At 36.5% G+C, this 21,325-nt stretch overlaps 3 protein-coding genes across 5 annotated transcripts; 1 reads left to right on the top strand and 2 right to left on the bottom strand.

Annotated features, from left to right (window-relative positions):
• Positions 1–8,632: 8,632 nt before the first annotated feature.
• On the bottom strand, positions 8,633–14,300 carry LOC125574775 (germinal center kinase 1-like). 3 transcript variants are annotated; one of them, XM_048779820.1, is made up of 21 exons: positions 14,125–14,300; positions 13,599–13,747; positions 13,289–13,345; positions 13,006–13,033; positions 12,800–12,922; positions 12,577–12,688; positions 12,465–12,502; positions 12,324–12,377; positions 11,807–11,875; positions 11,587–11,703; positions 11,418–11,486; positions 11,233–11,312; positions 10,909–11,037; positions 10,622–10,844; positions 10,278–10,370; positions 10,020–10,184; positions 9,714–9,844; positions 9,500–9,635; positions 9,296–9,420; positions 9,053–9,208; positions 8,633–8,966 (listed from the first exon to the last, which is right to left on the bottom strand). In XM_048779820.1, the coding sequence occupies exons 2-21, from the start codon at positions 13,691–13,693 to the stop codon at positions 8,936–8,938; spliced, it is 2,031 nt and encodes a 676-aa protein (XP_048635777.1). In that variant the 5' UTR covers positions 13,694–13,747; positions 14,125–14,300; the 3' UTR covers positions 8,633–8,935. The 3 variants fall into 3 exon arrangements, with proteins under 3 accessions (XP_048635777.1, XP_048635778.1, XP_048635779.1); XM_048779821.1 differs by having other exon boundaries at positions 13,599–13,738; XM_048779822.1 differs by having other exon boundaries at positions 13,599–13,760; positions 14,125–14,280.
• Positions 14,301–16,964: 2,664 nt separating this feature from the next.
• Positions 16,965–19,554, top strand: LOC106405196 (protein RICE SALT SENSITIVE 3-like). The gene is made up of 7 exons (XM_013845779.3): positions 16,965–17,292; positions 17,364–17,417; positions 18,158–18,292; positions 18,415–18,520; positions 18,610–18,651; positions 18,739–18,795; positions 18,875–19,554. The coding sequence occupies exons 1-7, from the start codon at positions 17,108–17,110 to the stop codon at positions 19,400–19,402; spliced, it is 1,107 nt and encodes a 368-aa protein (XP_013701233.2). The 5' UTR covers positions 16,965–17,107; the 3' UTR covers positions 19,403–19,554.
• Positions 19,555–19,728: 174 nt separating this feature from the next.
• Positions 19,729–21,277, bottom strand: BNAA05G24360D. Its single transcript, XM_013845754.3, has one exon. It carries the CDS (start codon positions 20,611–20,613, stop codon positions 19,894–19,896), a length of 720 nt encoding a protein of 239 aa, XP_013701208.2. The 5' UTR covers positions 20,614–21,277; the 3' UTR covers positions 19,729–19,893.
• Positions 21,278–21,325: the final 48 nt, after the last annotated feature.

The raw sequence follows: 21,325 nt of genomic DNA, 5'->3' as shown, positions 1-21,325 counted from the left end.
GGCGAGTTTACTTCGAAACTTCTTTGCTCTTTGCGAGAAGCAATTTGGTAGATCAGTCCAACAGATTCGAACGGACAATGGCTCTGAATTCATGGTTTTATCTGGATACTTTCGACAAAATGGTATAATCCATCAGACATCGTGTGTAGATACACCACAACAGAATGGTCGCGTGGAAAGGAAACACCGCCATATACTAAACATAGCACGAGCGTGTTTGTTTCAGGCTCGCTTACCGTCTACGTTTTGGGGAGAAAGCATCCTTACTGCAACACACTTAATCAACTACACTCCATCTCAGGTTCTGCATGGCAAAACACCTTATGAGCTACTGTTTGGAAAGAAACCAGATCTTGATCAGTTACGTGTTTTCGGGTGTTTGTGTTTTGCTCATCGCAAAGCACGTGATAAAGATAAGTTTGGTGACCGAAGCCGACGTTGCATATTTGTAGGCTACCCGTATGGCAAGAAGGCGTGGTCGCTGTATGATCTCGAGACTAAAGACTTCTTCACAAGCCGTGATGTTGCATTCTCTGAATCAAAGTTTCCCGGAGTTGACACTGATAACTATGTTTCTCCACCTCTTCATCATTATGATACTGCTGTCGATGACTGGCTACTACCCAATATACCATCCAGGGGGAGTTCGGAACCTCAAGACGTCTCCTCCACGCAACAATCTCCTGTTCTACCTACTCCAACTATAGATCCTACTACAATGGTAATTCCCACAGATACGACAACAGCTGCAGATACGGTCCCTGATACTACGTCATCCTCTGTTCCTCAGCCAGTGACTGACTCTCATATACCATCGTCACCTGTCAGACACTCATCTGTACCCACTCCTGCAGAAAGCTCGTCTCCAGGTATTCCAGAGATTCTTGGACGAGGACTTAGACAGAAAACTCCATCCATACTACTTAAAGACTATGTCTCACACTCTGCTCAGACTACTGATAATAATAAACTCTCTCATGCTCTCTCCTCGCCTGATCTTGGTCCTCAACGAACGTCCTCAGGTATCACTCCCTACCCTATATCTAGCTATGTCTCTGATGACTTATTTACAGACAAGCATCGCGTCTTCATGGCCAATATCATTGCCGATGACCCTCCTCGTTCATTCAAAGAAGCTGTGAAGCTTAAAATATGGCGTGATGCAATGGGAAAAGAAATTGATGCTTTTGATGGTACTAATACATGGGATATCGCAACACTGCCTCCAGGAAAGAAGGCTCTCAGCAATCAATGGCTCTACACTAACAAATACAATGCCGATGGTACTCTTGAACGACCTAAAGCTCGTCTAGTTGTCTTGGGAAATCATCAAACTGAGGGAGAAGATTTCAATGAAACTTTTGCCCCTGTTGCAAAGCTCGCCTCAGTGCGGTTTATTTTGAAACTTGCGGCAGCATTAAACTGGTATGTCCATCAAATGGATGTTCACAATGCTTTCTTGCATGGAGATCTTGAAGAAGAGATCTACATGAAGCTACCTCAGGGTTTTACGTGCTCAGATCCGACCAAAGTCTGTCGCCTAAAGAAATCTTTATATGGCCTTCGTCAAGCTCCACGCTGCTGGTACGCGAAGCTTACAACTGCTCTTACACAATTTGGTTTCTCTCATGACTACGCAGACCATTCACTCTTCTCTAAGGTTTGCGGTTCGGTCTGTATACATATTTTGATATACATTGATGATTTTATCATCGCTTGCAATGACACTACTGCTCTCCAAGAGTTCAAAGACTATCTTCATCGTTGCTTCCGTATGAAAGACCTCGGTACGCTTAAATACTTTCTTGGGTTCGAAGTTGCGAGGAATGCTTCTGGTATCTACATGTCACAGAGGAAATATGCACTAGATATTATAGCAGAGACAGGGCTTCTTGGCGCCAAACCATCTCCAGTTCCGGTTGAACTTAATCATCAGCTGGCTAAAGCAGTTGGTCCCCTTGCAAATGCACATCAGTACAGACGCCTTGTTGGTCGATTGATATATTTGACTAACACAAGACCTGAACTCGGGTACATTGTTCATATTCTTGCTCGCTTTATGCAGAAACCACTACTACCTCACTGGGATGCAGCTATCCGTGTTGTAAGGTATCTCAAAGGTTGCCCTGGCCAAGGAATTTTCTTAAAAGCTAATGATTCACTTCAGATAAGCGCCTACTGTGATTCTAACTGGGGTTCGTGTACCACTTCTCGTCGGTCTTTAAGCGCATACTTCATCTTTCTTGGTGACTCTCCGGTCATATGGAGAACAAAGAAGCAAGACTGCGTCTCGCTCTCCTCTGCTGAGGCTGAATATCGTGCAATGTCTGAAACAGTAAAGGAACTAAAATGGGTGAAGGGTCTTATACAATATTTCGGCATTCAGCATCCAGGACCTATGCAACTTTATTGTGATAGCAAGTCAGCAATCTACATTGCCTCTAATCCGGTATTTCATGAACGTACCAAGCATATAGAGCGTGACTGTCATCATGTCCGTGATGCTCTTAAGTCTAAGTTGATCTCTACTACTCATGTCTCATCTAAGAACCAGCTTGCCGATATACTCACTAAGGCCTTGCCACGGCCTTCATTTGAAGATCTTATTTCCAAGTTGGGTATTCGAAATCTCATACTTCCAACTTGAGGGGGAGTAATGAGATAACTACTATATCTTCAGATAACGACTATTTAGACTAAGGATAATGATGTAACTAGTCCTAAGCTTTATCACTTTAGAATTCTATATGTTGTATAAATACAGGCTATTGCCTAACAAGATCGATAACAAATTCTATTCCTTTTACATTCTCAAGTTATTTCAGTTTGTGTCATAGCTTATCATTCTTAATGCAAGATTTTGTTGATGCTATACATATTGGAGTCCTTTTTTATATTGTTTATTCATGCACATAACATATTTTTTGTTGTAAGGGAATGCAAAGGTTGTCCTAAATGAAAATTATAATATTATGGTTAAGAATATTAAACCATTATCAATCAAGTGTACACATACCGAATTAAACCGCTTTCATGTGGGTTTGGAAAATATTTAATTATCGTGAGTGATGGGCAAGGTAAATTAAAGAATCACATTTTCAGGTTATGGCAATATATATATCAAAGATTGTTTGGCATGGTAAAACAAATATGCAATTAAATTTGGTATTCTACGGAGATACATTGTGAATTGCCGTAGGTATAGTAAACCTATATAAGATTCACTTCTCCTATTCATTTTAGTCATTCCATCAACTCGAAATCTTACAAAATTTTCTCATTCTCCTATAATCGCTGCAATAACTTATGTGTCTGATTTGAAATCATTCAAGTCAATGTGGAAAATTGGGATGAAGATCATGGGAACGTTTGTGGAATAAGTATTTTTTTTGCTGGTGGCCTAACCATTGAGATGGCTCTAATCGACTAGGCATCATTTACTCTTCATATTACTAAATTTTAAAAAATTTGTATGCTTAATTTTCAGAACCTAAGTTTTGATTTTTCTTTTAAATATTTTGCAGTGTGTTAAGATTAACGCTTCTATCAAAAAAGGATTTGGTGAATCAGTTTGATTCATTTCTTTCACAAGACTATTCCAAGATTCTCATCAACTTTTCACTCTATATGATTCATTAATACACTGTCCATTTTTTTATTAATGTATGTTGGGTTTGAAACCTACAATAGTCCATTTGTATTAAAATTAGTTTGTGTATTTTCTTAATATCAATTTATTTTTTAAACAATTACATAGTAATAAAAAGATAGAAATGTCAATATCCATTCAAAAATCAAATTGTTTTACTTTGTAAATTTTATTAGATTTAGAAAATAAAAATTAAATAAAATAAAAATAACTATTAAATATAAATTGTATAAAAACTACTATTAATAGAATTTCATTATTAAACTCAATAACAAAAAAATCTATGAGTATAATATACAACTTTTTATATTATGTCTAGCATATATAAAAGTTCAAACAACACAAATAATATTAGAATATCTTATATAAAATACATAATCTTAAAATGTCACCAACATTGTTTGTAAAAACAACTCGAAAATTATTAGATGTCATTTTTCTTCAACTATTATTTAGATTTGATTTGATTTGCATTAGTTTAAAAATTGTAAAATGAAACCATTGGTTCGACATTAAAACAGTCTAAAATTCATATAACATGAAACTTAACAAATAATAGTAATTTTAAGTTTATCACAAAAAATAATGAAAAACTTCACTCATTTTAACCAAACAAAACAAAATAAATATAAATTTAAAATGATAGTTATATTTTATGAGACTAATAATAAAAAAACAAGGGAAAACCAAACTGTTATTCAGATTAAACATCTAATATCTTTTTATCTAAAAAAAAAAAATTAATAATCTCATTGCACGGATTACTACTAGAGCTGGGGAATAATTCATTTTAGTTATGGAAGACACGTGTGAAACAAGATTAACTTCGGCGGCCGCTTTTGCTCTGGAAGGACCCACACGCTGCATATTAAGGTCATCCAGAATTTCAATCTCGACCAACCAGATATTTCCCTCTCTTTTTTTTATTCTTGAAGTCGGCCATTTACAGCACCACATATATTATCTCTATATTGCTTACACAGCCCTTTTCTTTTGATCCTTCACAGCTATGGTCCAGAAATTTATTGGCTTGAAAAGTAACCCAACCACTAGACACTGCATTGAATCATCTCCAGAAAATTAACTACTTATACAAAAAATGTAGTTTCCATATTAGTTTCAAAAGTAACATCAATCACAGACATTTCATTAATTAGAGCGTGAAGAACTTACTTCTTCCTATCTAACTTTTAATCAAACATTTTCCTTAATTTTCTTTATATATTCCAAGTTAGGTTGTCCGTCAATTTCGATAAAAATTCATTTATGTTTCAGTGTGGAATTTTTCCTAAGAGCCATTACACCGTTTAATCTGAGTTTGAGTGTGTTCCGTTTCCACTAATGCAATCGATAATAAAATCGCTTGGTATTGAACTACCATGCTAATTATCGGAACCAAGGCAAATCAAACTTCCCACATAAGTTTGTTTTAAGAGAAACTGTTTCCTCCCTATTATGGACGAAAGTAATCTTTTTAATTAGATTTCAGTACAAAATTTTAAAACTGTAAATCAATTACCAAACCATCTTAGAGCTTCCTAGGCTGTTCACCGCAAAATATCACTTCTGAAAGTCAGGGGTTCGCATGAAGAAGAATGAGAACATAGGCTTTGAATGTTATAAACCGTACCGCACCGCAGTTAACAATAACAAAAATCTTTATATATATCATATACCTATATATTTTTATAATTATAAAAATCGCACCGCAGTTGAACCGTTTGTCCCGTATTGCTAGAACTGTAGTTACCATTCGAAGCAATAATGTAATGGGACGATAGTAGCTTCATCTTGACACATGTTACACTAATGGGGACATGTGGCGGCTGTGTAATGTGGTAACATGACAGGCAGTCACTATAGAAGATGGTTGCGTCGGCTGAGCGACGCTGATATTCGTTCCAACGTTTGAGCGCGCGTGAAGCTGGTCCCATCGTGTCCAAGTGCGAGCCACGTGTTAGAGTTATGCTTTGTACAAAACACCTTATTGGAACTCTACAACCACACAGAGGACCACTTATTCCTTTTACGTATCTTATTTTTTATACACACTGTAACACGCACTCGTGTCTCCTTTTAATTATTTCTTTCATAATCATCGTCTGAATAATTTTGGAATCACTGTCTATTACTGACGTAGTAGGTATACATTTAGTTTTTTTTGTTCACCCTAGTTGTGTGTTCATTTACTAATCAAGGAAACGAAATTAAACTTGTTTATTTAACAGTCGTATTATATTACGGGAAAAGCGTAATTTAGGCGGTTGGCGTTACCGTTAAAGCGCCGTTAACCGCGGCAGCATACGAGTGTTGGGTGATGCTTGAACTGTCGTATTTCCCATGAAACCTCGAAGAGAGTTAAACCAGTGATGGTAGTCCAGTGGGCGAAGGCACGTTGATCATAACGGATGCATGTGCCTCCATATAAATTATAAGATTTAAAAAATTAAGTCTAAAACAACTGAAATTTGTTAGCTTATGTGGTAAAAATCAAGGTATGCACCCATGACTTGGAGTCAGAATAGACCAAACAAGAGAGAGAGAGAGAAACTTTTTTCTTTCGAGAGTCTCTCATCACCTCCACTCAAACCCTAGCGCCACCGTCATTATTCTTTCTCCTCCGGTGACTGGGGGTTCCTTACCTCCGGTCGCCCCACTGTCCGTTCCGATGTTTTCCTAGGCCTTTCCCCTTAGCTTCTCCTTCTCTATCCTCTCCTTCTTGTTGAGTTTTCTGGATTTTCGTTGTATCGAATCTAACCAGAGACACATGTGTATGTCATCTCTCTGGAAAACCTACGAGGAGTGGATCCGTTGGTGAGGCTAAGGAGCCTTCGATTCAGCCTCTACCGGTCTATCGGAGCAGATCTGGGTCAGATCTGATCTTGCCTCTGCCGGCGAGGATGGACTAGCGTCGCGGCCTCTTCCTTTCTCTGTCGGCTCTGTCCTGTACCCGTGTGATTTGGTTCGGCTTGACTCAAGGTTTCTGTGAGCTTCTCCTCTCCGTCTGGAGAAAAGGCGGTGTCTTGGCCCATCGCTCGGAGGACCTCTTATATAGTTCAATCGACGACTGCCATGGTGTCAACGGTGGTGCTTTGGTGGCTCATCTCTTAGCTTCTTGACATCGGAGACTAGGGTTTTGAGGACGACCCAGTGCGCCGTGTCTTATGCTGGGAACAGAGTCGTAATGGCTATCGTTGTGCATGCTTTTGAGGTGACTCGTGTCTCCTCCTGTGCTTCAATCCCTTTTTCTTAACTCCGACGAAGTTACCTCGAGTTCCCTTGATGTCGCCTCCGTATGTTTGTGTCGCGTGGCCGGTTTGGGGAGCTATTTACCGAATGCGCTTGGCCTGAATTTGTTCTTCATCGTCATCGGGGTCATGTCGGGAAATTTTGGTTTGTCTTCAGTCGAGCTAGCTCTTGTCGGTCTGCTTGTCGTCCTCCTCCTAAGGAGCTCCGGAGCCGTTTGCCTGCCGTCTCCGTCGATGCCCAAGGGAGCCACTTTCGGGTGAGTGTTCCACTGGAACTTCAAGCAACCTGTATGAGCTATACTCTTGATTAACTGGTTCACTGGAAGATTGAGAAGTGTTATCTTGGGGAAATATTGTTGTCGTTTGTTCTTCTTAATTATTAGTTCCAAAGTTTATCATTAGACTAGGACTAATTTGCTTGTTTTCTAGGGACTTTTTTTTTAAACTTTTTTGCAGTCACTAGAAACAGAATGGCTTTCTAGCAGATTCTGGTTCCAATCTCTTTGTAACCAAACCTTCATTCCATTCCATGAATGACATTTACAATTTAGCAAAAAAAAAAAGGTATGCACCCATAGTTTTTCATGTTCGATTCCCCTTAATGCTTCTTTTTATTAAAATGCATTCATAATAGTAAACTTCTGGTTTCGCCCCTGCTAAACCCAATACGGCGAACCCTGGTTCGAACCCCGCTGGCCATACGGATATAGGCTATTGCTTTCGGTTCATTTGAATACCTAGAAAAGAGTCTATCCATGGACTGTACCTCCACCCAGAGGTTAGGTTTGTGTATGTAATAGATCCGGGTTTAACATTTTACAGTTCAAAAAAAAAAAAACTTCGAAGAGAGTTATTAGGCTTCACGTGGCCGTTTTTGACATTAACAATGATGCCGTCAACTCCTTTTCATTTACCTAATAAAATTAGAATAATGTAATTTTCCTTTTCGAACTTGTGACCGCCGTCCTTCACAATCTGTTCACATTCATACTCGCTAAGTAGTACGAAACTTATAATTATTGATTTTTGAAGTTGATAACTATTTATAATGATTTACAGTACAAAAAGGTGAATGGCTGATTTAAGTTTCGAAAAAAGAAACCAGACAACTTTATTTACTTTAGGCAAGATTCAGTTCAGTTCAGCTCAGGATTCAGTTCTCAAAAAAAAAAGTTTCGGTTCAGGTGTTGACTCTTTGATAATTTATTGGTGCGTGGAATATAATCTTCTTTTGTTTTCTTCATGTGAAATATACGGGCTCTCTAGCAAATGCCCAAACAAAATTATACTCTAAAGCAAGATTTTTTAGATTATTTTCTTGTTCTATAAAGATAAATTTTCTATATTATTAAGATATTTTTTTATATTTATAAAAAACATTAATTGAGAATATTTGAATTGATTAAATTTCATTAGTGGAAAATTATTAAAAAATGTATAATAACATAAAATATAAATTAAATTATATACATTTATTAAATTTTTAATAAACATATATACTCTAAAAAAATTTATTTTCGGGAACGGAAGATACCCACTGTATTATACTACAGATAGTAACACTAAGTTATGCACGTTTTTACACCTGCCTTGAAATTTGCTATTTGTTAGCCTAGTAACTAGTAAGTGTATAATATGATGTCATACTCTTACTAATACATAGTTTTCTATCGATCAATACTGTTTTTTTGTTATAATATTTAACCACTTGCCAAACTAGAAAGCTATTCATAAAAATAAACAATAATATGAAAGCTGTTCTGGAAGTATTAACAACAACAAAGCCAACCCCTCGATTATACACAGCTACGAAGAATGTGCCTCGTCCTCAAAACATGGAAAATAACATTACGAAATCACTAAAACAATAACAAAAAGGTAAACCACGAAAAAAAAGAAATAAGGAATTTATAAATACATATTTTAAAAACAAATTATGCACATAAATAGCAAAAAGAAAAATCAATTGCATAAATGAGAAAAAATAGAAAAAACACAAACCAATGATTCTATATATGTTGTGTCTCAGGGTGGGAGATTAAAGATCACGAGATGATTGGCTTATCCATCTGCAGAGACAAGCACAAAGAAACCCATATTCAAACTTCAAAAATCATATCTTCATTCGACAATCATCAATATCTATCGAACAAACCTTGAGAGTAAGAATCTGCCGAGTGGGCTAACATTTGTGTTGGAACTAAACTCCTTGTTAGCTGGTTTTCTTTTGTTCTCCGCATCAGCGGGCGCAGTCTTGGAGAAAACACGGACCGCCATGTCCTGCAACTCCTTCACCGAAGCTTCTTTCGAACTGTTATGAATTTAGGAGTCATTAGATCAAGTAACAATGCACATTCAGATGACCAGACATGTGTTTGGTCTTTAAATTTATGTTTACCTTCCCAAAAGTTCAATAAGCTTGGCAACAAAGGCTTCACAAGAACCAGGGTTTTCACGTTCCATTGCCACGAGGGATCTCGACAATGCACGTCCAATGGACCCTTTTGAATCGTCACCAAGAGCCTACCACCACAAAACCAGAATACATTGATCTTCTTGAATACTTTTCTTCTCTTACATCTTAACTAATACCGATGAATACCTCTTTTAGGGACGGTATGAGCAATACTGACAACGATGCAGGCAATGAATCCCATATGGGGTCTTCTTCTTCTTCATCACTCACTTGTTGTGATTTTGGAAGTGCTTTTTGTTTACCAGACTTGTCGCCGGAATTTCTGCATAGGTTATAAGCTTCATGTAAGGAATAACCACGCGCAATGATGTGACCAGCAAAAGCTATGATCTAGATGTACCTGGAATAGTCAGAATCTTCTGTCATTTGTTCCCTTCTTCGGTTAACATTCCCATCCTTATTGTTATTCCTCATCCCAAGTCTTTCTCTAGCATTTCCCCTTCTGAAACCTGCGTCAAGTGCTGCCTTTGCCTGAAAGAAGAAGTGGAGTTGAATATAAGAAATCTAAGATAAATCAAGATGACCCGAAGAAGATATCCAAAGCAGCGTAAAGGTACATGTAAATTCATTACATAAGAACAAAGGCCAAAGCTAGTACGACAAATATAGACAACCCATAGAGATAAGATTAAAGTAGTTCACCAACCTCAGCGAGATTTGCGAGGCTATCTTCTGAGGCACTCGAAGTTCTATCTTGATTCCCTAGCCTTGATTTTGGAGTTCGAGGTGACGCATAGTCATCGTGCTGTCCACGGACAACAACAGTTCCACTTGCTGAAGCATCATCCAAAGATGCATACCCGCTGCTAGACTGCAAGGCAGAACCATAATCATTATTACAAGTTGTTGGAATAAACAAAACTTCCGTAGAAGATGTAGCAAAGGGCTGCCAGAGATTTTATACTGCAGAGATTTGTTCACGGAATATTGAAGATGATTGAGAACGTTTCGGGGTTCTTATGACAACAGTTCCAGATCCACTGAGCGATGAATCTTCCTGAATTTAGAAGCATAATTATTGGTAAGAATACATTACTAAGTTAGAAAACAAAAGAAAAGGGTTACGCTGTGGGAGTTCTCCACGTGAAACTTGACTAAGTGCATACTATAAATGGTAACTCAAATGACATGAAACACACATAACATAAATGCTTTAGAAAATAATTTTCCAGGTGCAGTGGTTACAGCAAAGAAATGGTGTAAAAGGAGACGGACTGCATCTGGCACACAAGAGGCAAATGATCTTACCTCATCGTGGAAGCCGTCTTCATAGTCGTTAACTGTAATACCAGAAGTGGGTGACAACTGACTACCACTAGCTCTTGTTGCTCTTTGCGAAGTCTGAGTCGAAGGAACTTCTTGGCGCCTCTCTCTTGCATGAGGAGGTTTTAAAGCACGAACTGTTCCAATACCCTGAGAGGCCCCAATGCTAAAGTCCCACCCAGCATTTTTGACAGTTTTTCCCTGAAAACTGTAGCTACAAGTTAATAAAGATTTTATAAAACAAGAAACCCCAAGGGAAGAATTCATCCAACCTAGATCCAGGTGTTCCTTGGCTTCTCTCATCTCTAGCCACTCTAACAGTACCGGATGATTCAAATGGAGCTTTGGGACCATTCCGAGGAGTCTCTTCATCCTCTTTTACTTGGTACTTTGGTCGTTCTCTTCAAAGAGAAAAAAAGGATAAATTAACAGTCGTGCTTATTCTGGATTTTCTTTGGCATATAAAAGATCAAAACAATATACGGGAAAAAACATCTAAACATTACTTTTGACATACAATCAAACAAGAAAAGTAGCAAAACTAGAGCACAAACCGGAGCTGTTGAAGAGAAAAAAAAACAGAAAAAGCATCAAACCTTATCCTCTCAAGAAGTTTCGGGCTTTTCTTAGCATTCTTAATAAATCTGTGTTTAATAAGTTCTTTGGCACTTGGTCTCTGAAAGTGTAAGACTTGTATAAGAGATTTTGAAAAATTACAAAATTACAAAATTACCACTGCTGGAAATAAAAAAGCAAGGATTGCAGATTGCATTGCAAGTACCTCAGCAGGGACTTTTTTCAAGCATAATGAAACAAACTCCTTCAGTGGACGGGAAAAGTGCTCATCTAACTGCACAGAAAAGAAAGAACGTTAAAAATTATAGGCGACTTCACAAATGGCAGTGATAGTCTTGATTAACTTTATCGTGTTTATTAAGAACATGTGTAACCTGAGGAGGATTTTCCCGAGGAATGATAAAAAGCACTCTCATAGGATGAAGGTCAGCTAGGGGAGGTTCTCCTTTTGCCATCTCGATAACTGTTATTCCGAGCGACCATATATCTGCCTAAAAACAATCCCAGCATCAGAAACAATTCAAAATATGCATCAAGTATAGCATCTACAGACACACAAGACATGTCAAGCTAGGAGAAGTGAAGGCGCCATACCTTCTCGTTGTATCCTTCTGAGTTCTGAATAACTTCTGGTGCCATCCAAAATGGTGTTCCTACAAATGTCTGTCATTCTTTAACATATTAGCGGAAGGAACCCAGATCAAGAGCGAAAACTTTTAAGTCATCAAGAAGTAAAGATAAGATGTTGTACAAACTGACCAGAGAAGCATTTAGTCATTTCCCATCTTTCAGAACATTGCTTATACCATTAAAATTAATCCCACAACTGAAACGTGCACATGATTCTACTATACGAGGCTCTACATAAGTTACTGGACTGGAAGTTGCAAATGGACTGAATAAATCATTCAATATACTAATCGTTGGAACTGAAAAGTTAACTCCGTACTAATTAAAACCGCACAAAGCAAGCAGCAACATAAACAAGGAGACCAGAAAAATACATTAACGGCCTTCCTATAGTGGGAATATAAAAGATATATTGCACAACAGGAGATGAGAAAATAAGAAACAAAATTAAGAGAGATCATTGGCATAATAGAGTAAGTACCTTCCTTCTTGATATTGTCCGTGTTAGTTGTGCAGACACACCAAAGTCCGCCACCTGATACAGAGTGAAAAACAAGTTGACGACCCGCTTCGTGCAAAGTCTCATATTGTAATGTCATTAAAAAAAGCTAAAAAGAAACACCTTAACATCGCCATTCTCGGTCAATAAAATATTAGCAGCTGCAAAGATAGGAAGAAAGTTAAAACACATCTGATCACATAAAACCAGAAGACATGATAAACACAGAAAAAACCTTTGATGTCTCTGTGGATCTTTCCCTCACTATGCAGATATTCAACAGCATGAAGCAGATCACGTGTGATACAAGCGATTGATGTTTCATCCAACGGATGACCAGACTGAAGCTGCACAAGATAGATTGCTTTTGAGGATTATAACTTGCATCACCACAGAGAATTATATTTCCTAATTCCTAGAATCCTAACTAAAATTTGCAAAGAAGTGAGTTGACATACAAGATCAGCAACAGAACCACCGGCCATGTATTCCATGATGATCCACAGTTTGGTCTGATGAAGGTAAGAACCATAGTATTCGGTAATATACGGGCAACGACATTGTGACAATACCGAAATTTCCTGGGGTCAGAAACAGAAAATGAGAACGAAGATCTTTAGTACACAAATGTTAACCACAGAAACTGACGTCAATCAAGAGATACCTTCTGGATATCTTCAATCTCATCTTCTCTGCCATATATCAAGTAAGAAGGTTAGTAAGGAAATATCACTGAGCATAGAAAACATACCAAATCTGTTTTTCTATTGAAAGCAGAAAAAAAATTATTGTCCTTTAATCTTTGAAAAAGTCGTGAACAAGTAACATTCATACAATTATAAAAAGTAATTACCCGCCTTATTAGACATCAAAGATTATAATACCCAAAGGCTTAACTCCATAGATAATACAAAAGAAAAAAAAAGTAAAATGGAAAATGAACTCACGATTCTTCCAGGTCGATGACTTTAATTGCAACTTCTTTGTTGAGTTCCTTATCAAACCTGGTAAGCAGCAGCTCAGTAATCGTTCTTAGAAAGTCTATATAGCATATATACTAACAAGAGAAGTGGTATTCCAGAAATTCCATTTCTTCCAACTGGTGTCAATATAAGCACCCCAATCTTTGATTCTTTTTTAAGCATGAACACTTAATAGTTATCATTCTCAGAGTTTCTATCTGGAGACAACTCAGACAAGAGCTAAAGATATTTTACAAACATCAGATTAGCTTAATATATATATATATATACTTACGCTTTATAGACATCACCAAAAGATCCTCTTCCGATTAACTCAACCTGGCTAAATCTGGCTCCAGCTGCCTCTTGTAAACCCGCAACATCGTCCATTTTCTCCACATACAAATGAAACCAACCTCTCCCCCCCTCCCCTCACTGCAAACACTATAATTAAAAACTAAATAGCACAAGTCAGCTACTAAACCCTCCCCTAAAAAAGGTCAACCCTACAACTAGTTCCCACTGCATAACACAAACTTCTCCAAGTACCACCAAAAGAAACCAAACACTTATGTAAACCTGAATATAATCTGAATATACCTTTTACTCAAAGCAAAGAGAAAGATTATAATAAAAGGGCCGTTAGGTGATGATATTGGGACCAAGTGACAGCTGACCAAGACAACATTTTGCAATTAATCTAAAAACAATTCGTCACTCTAATAAACTGCGCAATACTGTCACTTAAAAAACTTATTCGATCAATGAGATAAAAACGAACAAGATTACATTTATCAAAATTCATGATCGATCCGAATTACCTGATAATTTGACAAAGACAGCCGACGAATACTACAGATCTCTTTTCACCTTTCGTTTTCTGGAGGAAGCTGTTTCTCCAGAGCAGCAAGAGATCGAGGGAAACTGTTTGTGTTGGCAGAGGAAGCTTCCTTGATTTGATAATGATTTCTCGTTTTTGATTTTTTTCCTTCCAGTTTTTTTTTTTGTTTTCCAGAAACCCATTCACATATATTCGACCCATCTCATGCTCCAGCCTAGTAACAACCCGGCCCAAATGAAAGCGTTACAAAATCCAATAAAGCCCATTTAACTTCCCGACAATTATTTAGTTTTAGTCATCCCAGTTTAAATAGTCAGGCCCATGTAAAGAGTTTTTTTTTTGAATATCCAGCTTTAGGGCAAGAAACATATAACTATCTCCAATGGTTTATTCTAAAATAGAATAGTTATATAATAAATGGGCAATTGTCAATAATAGCACCTTTTGAAGTTTATGTCTCAAAAAGAGCATTAGAAGGAGAAGTCACAAAAATGACATTCATTAAAGGGTAAAATGGTCCCTAATTCTTTGCGAAATTAAATAACAAACAAAAATAAATAATAAAAAAAAAAAATTTATTAGTTTGGAATATGGTTTCAGATCGAAATTTTTAGAATTTTTTTTTGAATTTTATTTTTACGGTTTTTTTCAAATAATCTTTGATAGTTTAAAAACAAGAAAATTTTTGGATTTTAGTACTTATATTTTATAAAATTCTGCGGTTTAGTTTAAATCCACCGGGTGAGAGAAATAAGAAGGTTTGGATGAATAAATTCAAAGATATTAGTGAGCTTTAGATGGATAATGAAACATGGCAATTTGGCCTTGAGACAAGCTAGGGAACAAAAACTTGGTATCCCTGCAGAGTCTTTCTTTTCATAATAAAATTTGTTTGCTCTAATTTGTACTCAATTTTTAAATTAAAAAAGTTACTAAAAAAAGTGTTTGAAATATTTTTAATTTTTTATAGTTAAACTCTAGTATAATTTGAGCGAAAGAAACATAAACTAATACAAATTTTAGAAACTAAAATGTTTGAAATATACTATTTTAAAACATTTATTTTCAGTTTTGTATATTTTTAGTTAAACTCTATATATTTTATATTTTCAAATTTGTATATACTATTATATGCTGTTTGTATAATTCGAAGATATATAATCTAAAGCTTAAAACAATTTCATTTGTAACTCACACATGAAAGCTATAAAGTTTTTAAAGTAAAAAAAAAGAAATAAATTTACTTAAATAAAATAAAATAAATAGTTCTAAACAAATTTGATAGATTTTTTTTTCATTTTATTTAGTTATTATATAAATTGAACATAAATAGAAAATATTTATCGATTTAGTGTATATTAATTTATCAAATATTATTTCTTGAGTGTTATATATATAATTAAAAATGAATGCAAACTCTTAATATTTAACTAATACCAAATCATTAAATAATATATTAATTAGATTTTTTAGAGTTTTTGTGTAATACTATTTTTGTGTAATACTATTCGATTATGTATATGTGCTTTTGAAAGATATAACATAAATTAGTCGGATAGTTTTCGCCTAACATACCTTTGCGTCATTTACTTTTATAATTCATTAAAACATAACTTAAAAAAGATGAGCAGAGAAAAACTTCATCCCTTAAATTTGTTTTTAAATGACCAATCTTTGTTGACAAAAAAAAAAAAAAAAAACCAATCTTTCTTAGGAGTATTTTCAACGCCATAAAGTATTTTTAATCACCGCTCATCGATCTATCATTTGACAAATTCAGTAAATTCATTCCTAGCAAGAAAATGGGTCGCACAAAAGAGAGAGATAGTAAAAAACAAGGCCGGTCAATGCGGAGCAAAGACTCGTCAGATGTTCAGACTGATGCAAACCAGACCAACTCTCTGTTTTGAGTTTCCTATTTTTTAGTTTCAATCAATCACTCAACTTCTCACGCGTCATCACCGGGTGTGTAGTTTTCACGCACTTCGGTTTTTCCTTTTTTTTCTGTCTTTGTCGTCTATATGCGATTATGCGTATTCTGCACACGCTTCATGTACAAACCAAACGCAAGTCATTATTGATGACAAAACCATGCTAGGTCTTCTTACACATGAGCACGTGCGCACGTGACTCTTAAATCTCTTCTTCCTATATATTCTCTTTGTCGTGCCTTCGCCCTTAATCTGCGTGCGTGTCATACATATGAGTAAAATGAATATTGGTCCTAAATCAAATCCCAAGTTTGACGACAGCTAAAATAAAAGCTTTACTCTTCAGGCTTTGAAAAGAACCAAAATGTACTTTTAATAGTTTTAAAAATCGTTGAATAGTTGTTTATTTTTAAAAAAATTGAAAATTGATCAGTATCACTGTATTTATATACACAACATTTTATAATTTTTAGCGAGCAAAATGTTGTGTGGTTGCAAGTTTAATCATAACAGCAACAGATTATCCACTCCAAAAACCATATGATTATTTCTCTTTCAGAAAAGCAAGATTAATTAATTATATTAATCAGCTGTTGATAATTGGATTCCATTAAAGGAAATATAAAGCGGATTAAAATGATTTCATTATGAAGATATTTCACGTATCTTTGACTTTCTTGGCCTAAGAGATAAAACTTTTTCATGCAAAGAAACTTTAACCTTGAGTTCAATTGGTTATCAATATTTAATCATATATTATTTTGTTGTAAACTATACCAAACCCCAAAAAATTCGTATCTTGTTGCCACAAGATTAAAGATTATACTAACAACGTGGTCAGAACTAAAATAACACAATATCATGTTGGTTTTGGAAATCAGATAAATAGTTTAATTTAAAATTTTAAAATTAGAACATAAAAGAGTATCCATGGTCTGAAGCTTGAGCAAAAGTAAGAAAGAAGAACAAAAAGTTCAGTGAAAGGAGAAACATAACACATACATAATAATACACATCGACATATTTATATAGATGGTGGGCTCGGAACCTCATCACCATCATCATCAACAACATCATCAAAACCATCAGCAACAGCAGCAGCAGCAACAAAGGAGCAAAGAAGCTTTGGGGATGGTGGCTCTACACGAAGCCCTAAGAACCGTTTGTCTCAACACCGACTGGACTTATTCTGTCTTCTGGTCCATCCGCCCCCGTCCGTACGTATCTCTCTATCTGCTTCTCACTTTTTCCTCTTCTCTCTCTCTAACGATGTCGTTTTGGCCCTCAGGAGAGTTCGAGGCGGTGGCAACGGCTGCAAGGTCGGCGACGACAATGGAAGCTTGTAAGTTACACTTGTTATTAGTTTTATTTACATTAGTCAATGGTCAAGACTTATCTTACTTTAGTTTTAGTCTTTTTGAAGCATGACAAAAATTAGGTCAACTTTTCCACTTGTGGTTTATCGTATTTAGTCGTCAGAAGCTCTCCTCGAAAACCTATTATCCGACAAGAAACTAGATAAGACCATCATTAATATAGACTCGAGTTAAAAAAACATCCAAAAGTTGCTGCATCAAGATTTAATGCAGACATAATAACATAGTTATGTTTACCAAAAACACAGTTATGTTTTGCGACTGTATTATGTTGGCTACCTTTTCTTAAGCTTTTTTTCTTTTTGGTACGAGCCTTCTCTTACTTTTTAGATACGATCTCTTAAACTAAAAAAAAAAAAGAGATTGATCTGCAGAAAAGACATCATCTGTAGGTTATATAAAACGAGGACGATATTGTCTAATACCATAGTTTCTCTCAATTTTCAAAAAAATCGTTAGGCGGTAATAATAATTAGTTTATTGGAAATTATTGATTAGGCGGATGTCTATTGTACCGATCTTGTAAACGCATCGATAAACCCGATTAAGAAAAATCGTTTTTAGACCCGATTTGCCGCATAAGCGCACCTAAACCGATTTTGAAAACACTAGTTTCTCTAAACGAATTAAATACACGACTAATATGATCAGTACATGTACATGTACATGCTTGATGTATATTGATTATTGATATGTGGGGTTGCAGGATGCTGATGTGGGAAGATGGATACTGCAGAGGAAGAGGAGGATCAGGAGATTGCTATGGAGAGATGGAAGGAGAAGATCCAGTTCGTAAATCTTTCAGCAAAATGTCAATCCAGTTATATAATTATGGCGAAGGGTGGGTATTTGGTAGGTCCTTAATTACATTATTGGCTGTGTGAATGTACAAAACTCTTGACCTTATCACAGCAAATTTACCAAATGTAGAAACTATTTATCTTCCCTTTTGTTGGCTAACAGGTTAATGGGGAAGGTTGCTTCTGATAAATGCCACAAATGGGTTTTCAAGGAACAAACCGAATCAGAATCTAATGCCTCCAGTTACTGGCAAAGCTCCTTTGATGCTGTAAGTAAATGAGTGAACATTTATGTATGATTAAGACTTGGATATGTAGATTTGTAACCCTAGAGATATCCATCTCTAAAAATATGCAGATTCCTTCAGAGTGGAATGATCAGTTTGAATCTGGTATTCAGGTAAGATAAAGTAATAATCGTATAGTGTTGTTATTTGGTTTCTTGTTTCCCAAGTAATCTTTTTGATGTTTCTGATTGCACATTCAGACCATAGCTGTTATTCAAGCTGGACATGGACTTCTACAACTCGGTTCTTGCAAGATTGTAAGTAATTCACAATAAATTAACATTCTTACTTGAGATCTTTCGGTTTTGTTCTCTAAACCGGCCGAATTTTAATCAGATACCTGAAGATTTGCACTTTGTACTTCGGATGAGGCACACTTTTGAATCACTCGGTTACCAATCCGGTTTTTACCTCTCTCAGCTCTTCTCCTCAAACCGCAGCCCTTCGTCTTCAAACACATCCCTCATGGGCTCGAACCACCCTATACTTCCTCCGCAGACTCAACAACTGCAACCCTCTCAGCTTCCTCTCTACAACTGGAGTAGTGGTTCGAGCCAACGACCGATGATGGCTCAATCCTCTTTGCCTACCTACCAGCCTCACATGCCTTTCCCTGTGATGCCGCATGCAAACAAAGAACCAGACTCCGACGTGAAATGGCCCACAGGGCTATCTTTCTTCAATGCATTGACTAACAACGTCAACGCTAAGCTTCTGTTTGATTCGGAGGGTTTAGGTGACAAACCAGAGCATCAGAGCCACCAGGACCAGAGCCAGGAACAGAGCAACGCTGAGAGTCATGCGAATCCGAGTGAGTTCTTGAGCCTTGATAGTCACCACCGAAACATGAGTTACTTGGAGTAATATGACATTTTCGTGTATGACTCTCGTGTGGAACTTAGTTTGCTTCTTTTATATGTCTTTTGTTTGTTGTTTTGATGGTTTTGTCATGACTTGTGTTGAACATAGTTGTTTACTCTCTCTTGTTTCGATCAATCTACTCTTTTATTTAGTTATTTTCTGTCATCAGATTACATTTTTATTTCTTGAAAGCTTTCTTGACCGTTTTTCAAGTGATAACATTTCAATTTCTAAAGTTGTATATGATTTTAAAGCACCTTTTTGTTAGAAAGTGTAACTTATAATTTACACTTATAGATATATTCTTATAGTTTACAAATACGTAAAGATAGATTGTAGTTTTGTTTAAAAATTATAATTAGTGTTATAACAAACCAAAGTATTAGATACACAATCTTGAAAAACCACAATCCCAATATATAGATTTTAATTCTGAACATTCAATTTACTTTGCTTCCCATGAACACGTTATAATTTCACAAGTCTTTCTCATGCTATCCCTCCAATGCATGGCACTCTCTACAAGCAAAAATCGCTGCCATTAAAATTCTTCTCCACCACTTCATCACCCTACTCCCTCTTCTCTCTTCCGCTTTCTTCCTAATCCTCGCCGCCTTCTTCTTCTTGCGGCCACCAACTCTTATTCCTCCACTTCTTTTCACCGGTGCAGGAGTTATATACTGCCACCTCTGTGATGAATACGACCTGTATAGAGACGCTTTCACCATATTCGTCGTATTTACGGTTTCGCCGTATATACTAGTCGTAGGCTTCAAATCCAAAGGCCTGTGGTTTATGGTACTGATGTTGTTACCGTTGAAACTGCTCGTTCTTGGAGAGTAATTAGAAGTTGAACTGCTATTACTACTACTACCGAAACTACTCCGGCTGTTCGTGCTAGTGCTCCGGGAGATGTGTTCGCTGGTTGTACGTGAGATTGACCACCTGGTGGTATTGTTCGGTGCTGGAAAAACGTGTGGCAAGAGACGGCCGTTGAAGAAGAGGTGATCGGCGGGAGAATTTTCAGAGTCTTGTGATGGAGATGATGGAGTCAAAGATCCGAACTCAAACTCCGGCGGCTTCTCGCTGGAGTTTATCATGGCTCTCCCGTGATTCTCCGTTATGGTGTGTGTATGATGTATGTGGTCGTGTGCTTGTTTAAATAGAGGGGAAGACCCACGTGGCAAAAGGGGTGCATGTAGTGTGAGAATCATATGATATTGCCAGGTCAGCGTTTGAATACAAGTAGCAAAGTCAAGGGATGGTGTTTGTAATGATCTTGTCTAGGTCTGTCGACCACATCACGGATAAATTAAAGCCTGAACGCTATATTTTAAGTTTTCATCGATGCTAGATTTGAAGTGTCGAACCACGTTAATTACCGACAAAAAAGTAACGATCAACATTTCCATTTGTTTATGTATCAGTTTATTTACTAAAGTTATTAACTATACGTCGTATAATTGTTTTTAATTGATAACTTTATAACTTATAAGCTCACTCACATGTTTTAGGGAGCGGACACAAGTCTCCCAAAGACACGCTTGGGGTTAAAGCAAAAGCAATAGTGGCTTTGTGCAACCTTATGAAATTAACTCATTATCATCAAACTATTAGCGTAAAGAAAAGAAAAGAAAAGATTCTCTGTTGGTAACATAACAAGATAAACCATTTAAAAATTGCAGAGATTAATAAGTTATCCGATAGGATTTAAAGACAAGAAGAAGAAACTAAAAGAACACATATAAACGACAAAGAGCTCGCACTGTGGCTTTTGTCTCCCATTAGCCAATTATTTAGTCTTCTCTTTACTCCTTTAAAGACACCATGGCCTAATTAAAGAACAGTACCTGTCATCATTAATCTCAGTGCTAATCATATTTTATGGAATCTATACTCACTCACTAGTGATTATTCTCTTATATT

This window comes from Brassica napus, chromosome A5 (assembly GCF_020379485.1).
Source record: "Brassica napus cultivar Da-Ae chromosome A5, Da-Ae, whole genome shotgun sequence".
Classification (NCBI taxonomy): domain Eukaryota; kingdom Viridiplantae; phylum Streptophyta; class Magnoliopsida; order Brassicales; family Brassicaceae; genus Brassica; species Brassica napus.
Note: the sequence above shows the minus strand (reverse complement) of the source record. Positions and strands in the feature narration are given on the sequence as shown.

Excerpts from the sequence above, each read along its gene's own strand:
- LOC125574775 (XM_048779820.1), bottom strand. The coding sequence starts at position 13,693 with ATGGACGATGTTGCGGGTTTACAAGAGGCAGCTGGAGCCAGATTTAGC. Across the intron at positions 11,313-11,417 it reads TGAAAAAAGTCCCTGCTGAG|AGACCAAGTGCCAAAGAACT; the intron begins GTACTTGCAATG and ends TTACACTTTCAG. Across the intron at positions 8,967-9,052 it reads GGCAGATTCTTACTCTCAAG|ATGGATAAGCCAATCATCTC; the intron begins GTTTGTTCGATA and ends TTGTCTCTGCAG.
- LOC106405196 (XM_013845779.3), top strand. The coding sequence starts at position 17,108 with ATGGTGGGCTCGGAACCTCATCACCATCATCATCAACAACATCATCAA. Across the intron at positions 18,652-18,738 it reads AGTTTGAATCTGGTATTCAG|ACCATAGCTGTTATTCAAGC; the intron begins GTAAGATAAAGT and ends TTGCACATTCAG. Across the intron at positions 18,796-18,874 it reads AACTCGGTTCTTGCAAGATT|ATACCTGAAGATTTGCACTT; the intron begins GTAAGTAATTCA and ends AATTTTAATCAG.
- BNAA05G24360D (XM_013845754.3), bottom strand. The coding sequence starts at position 20,613 with ATGATTCTCACACTACATGCACCCCTTTTGCCACGTGGGTCTTCCCCT.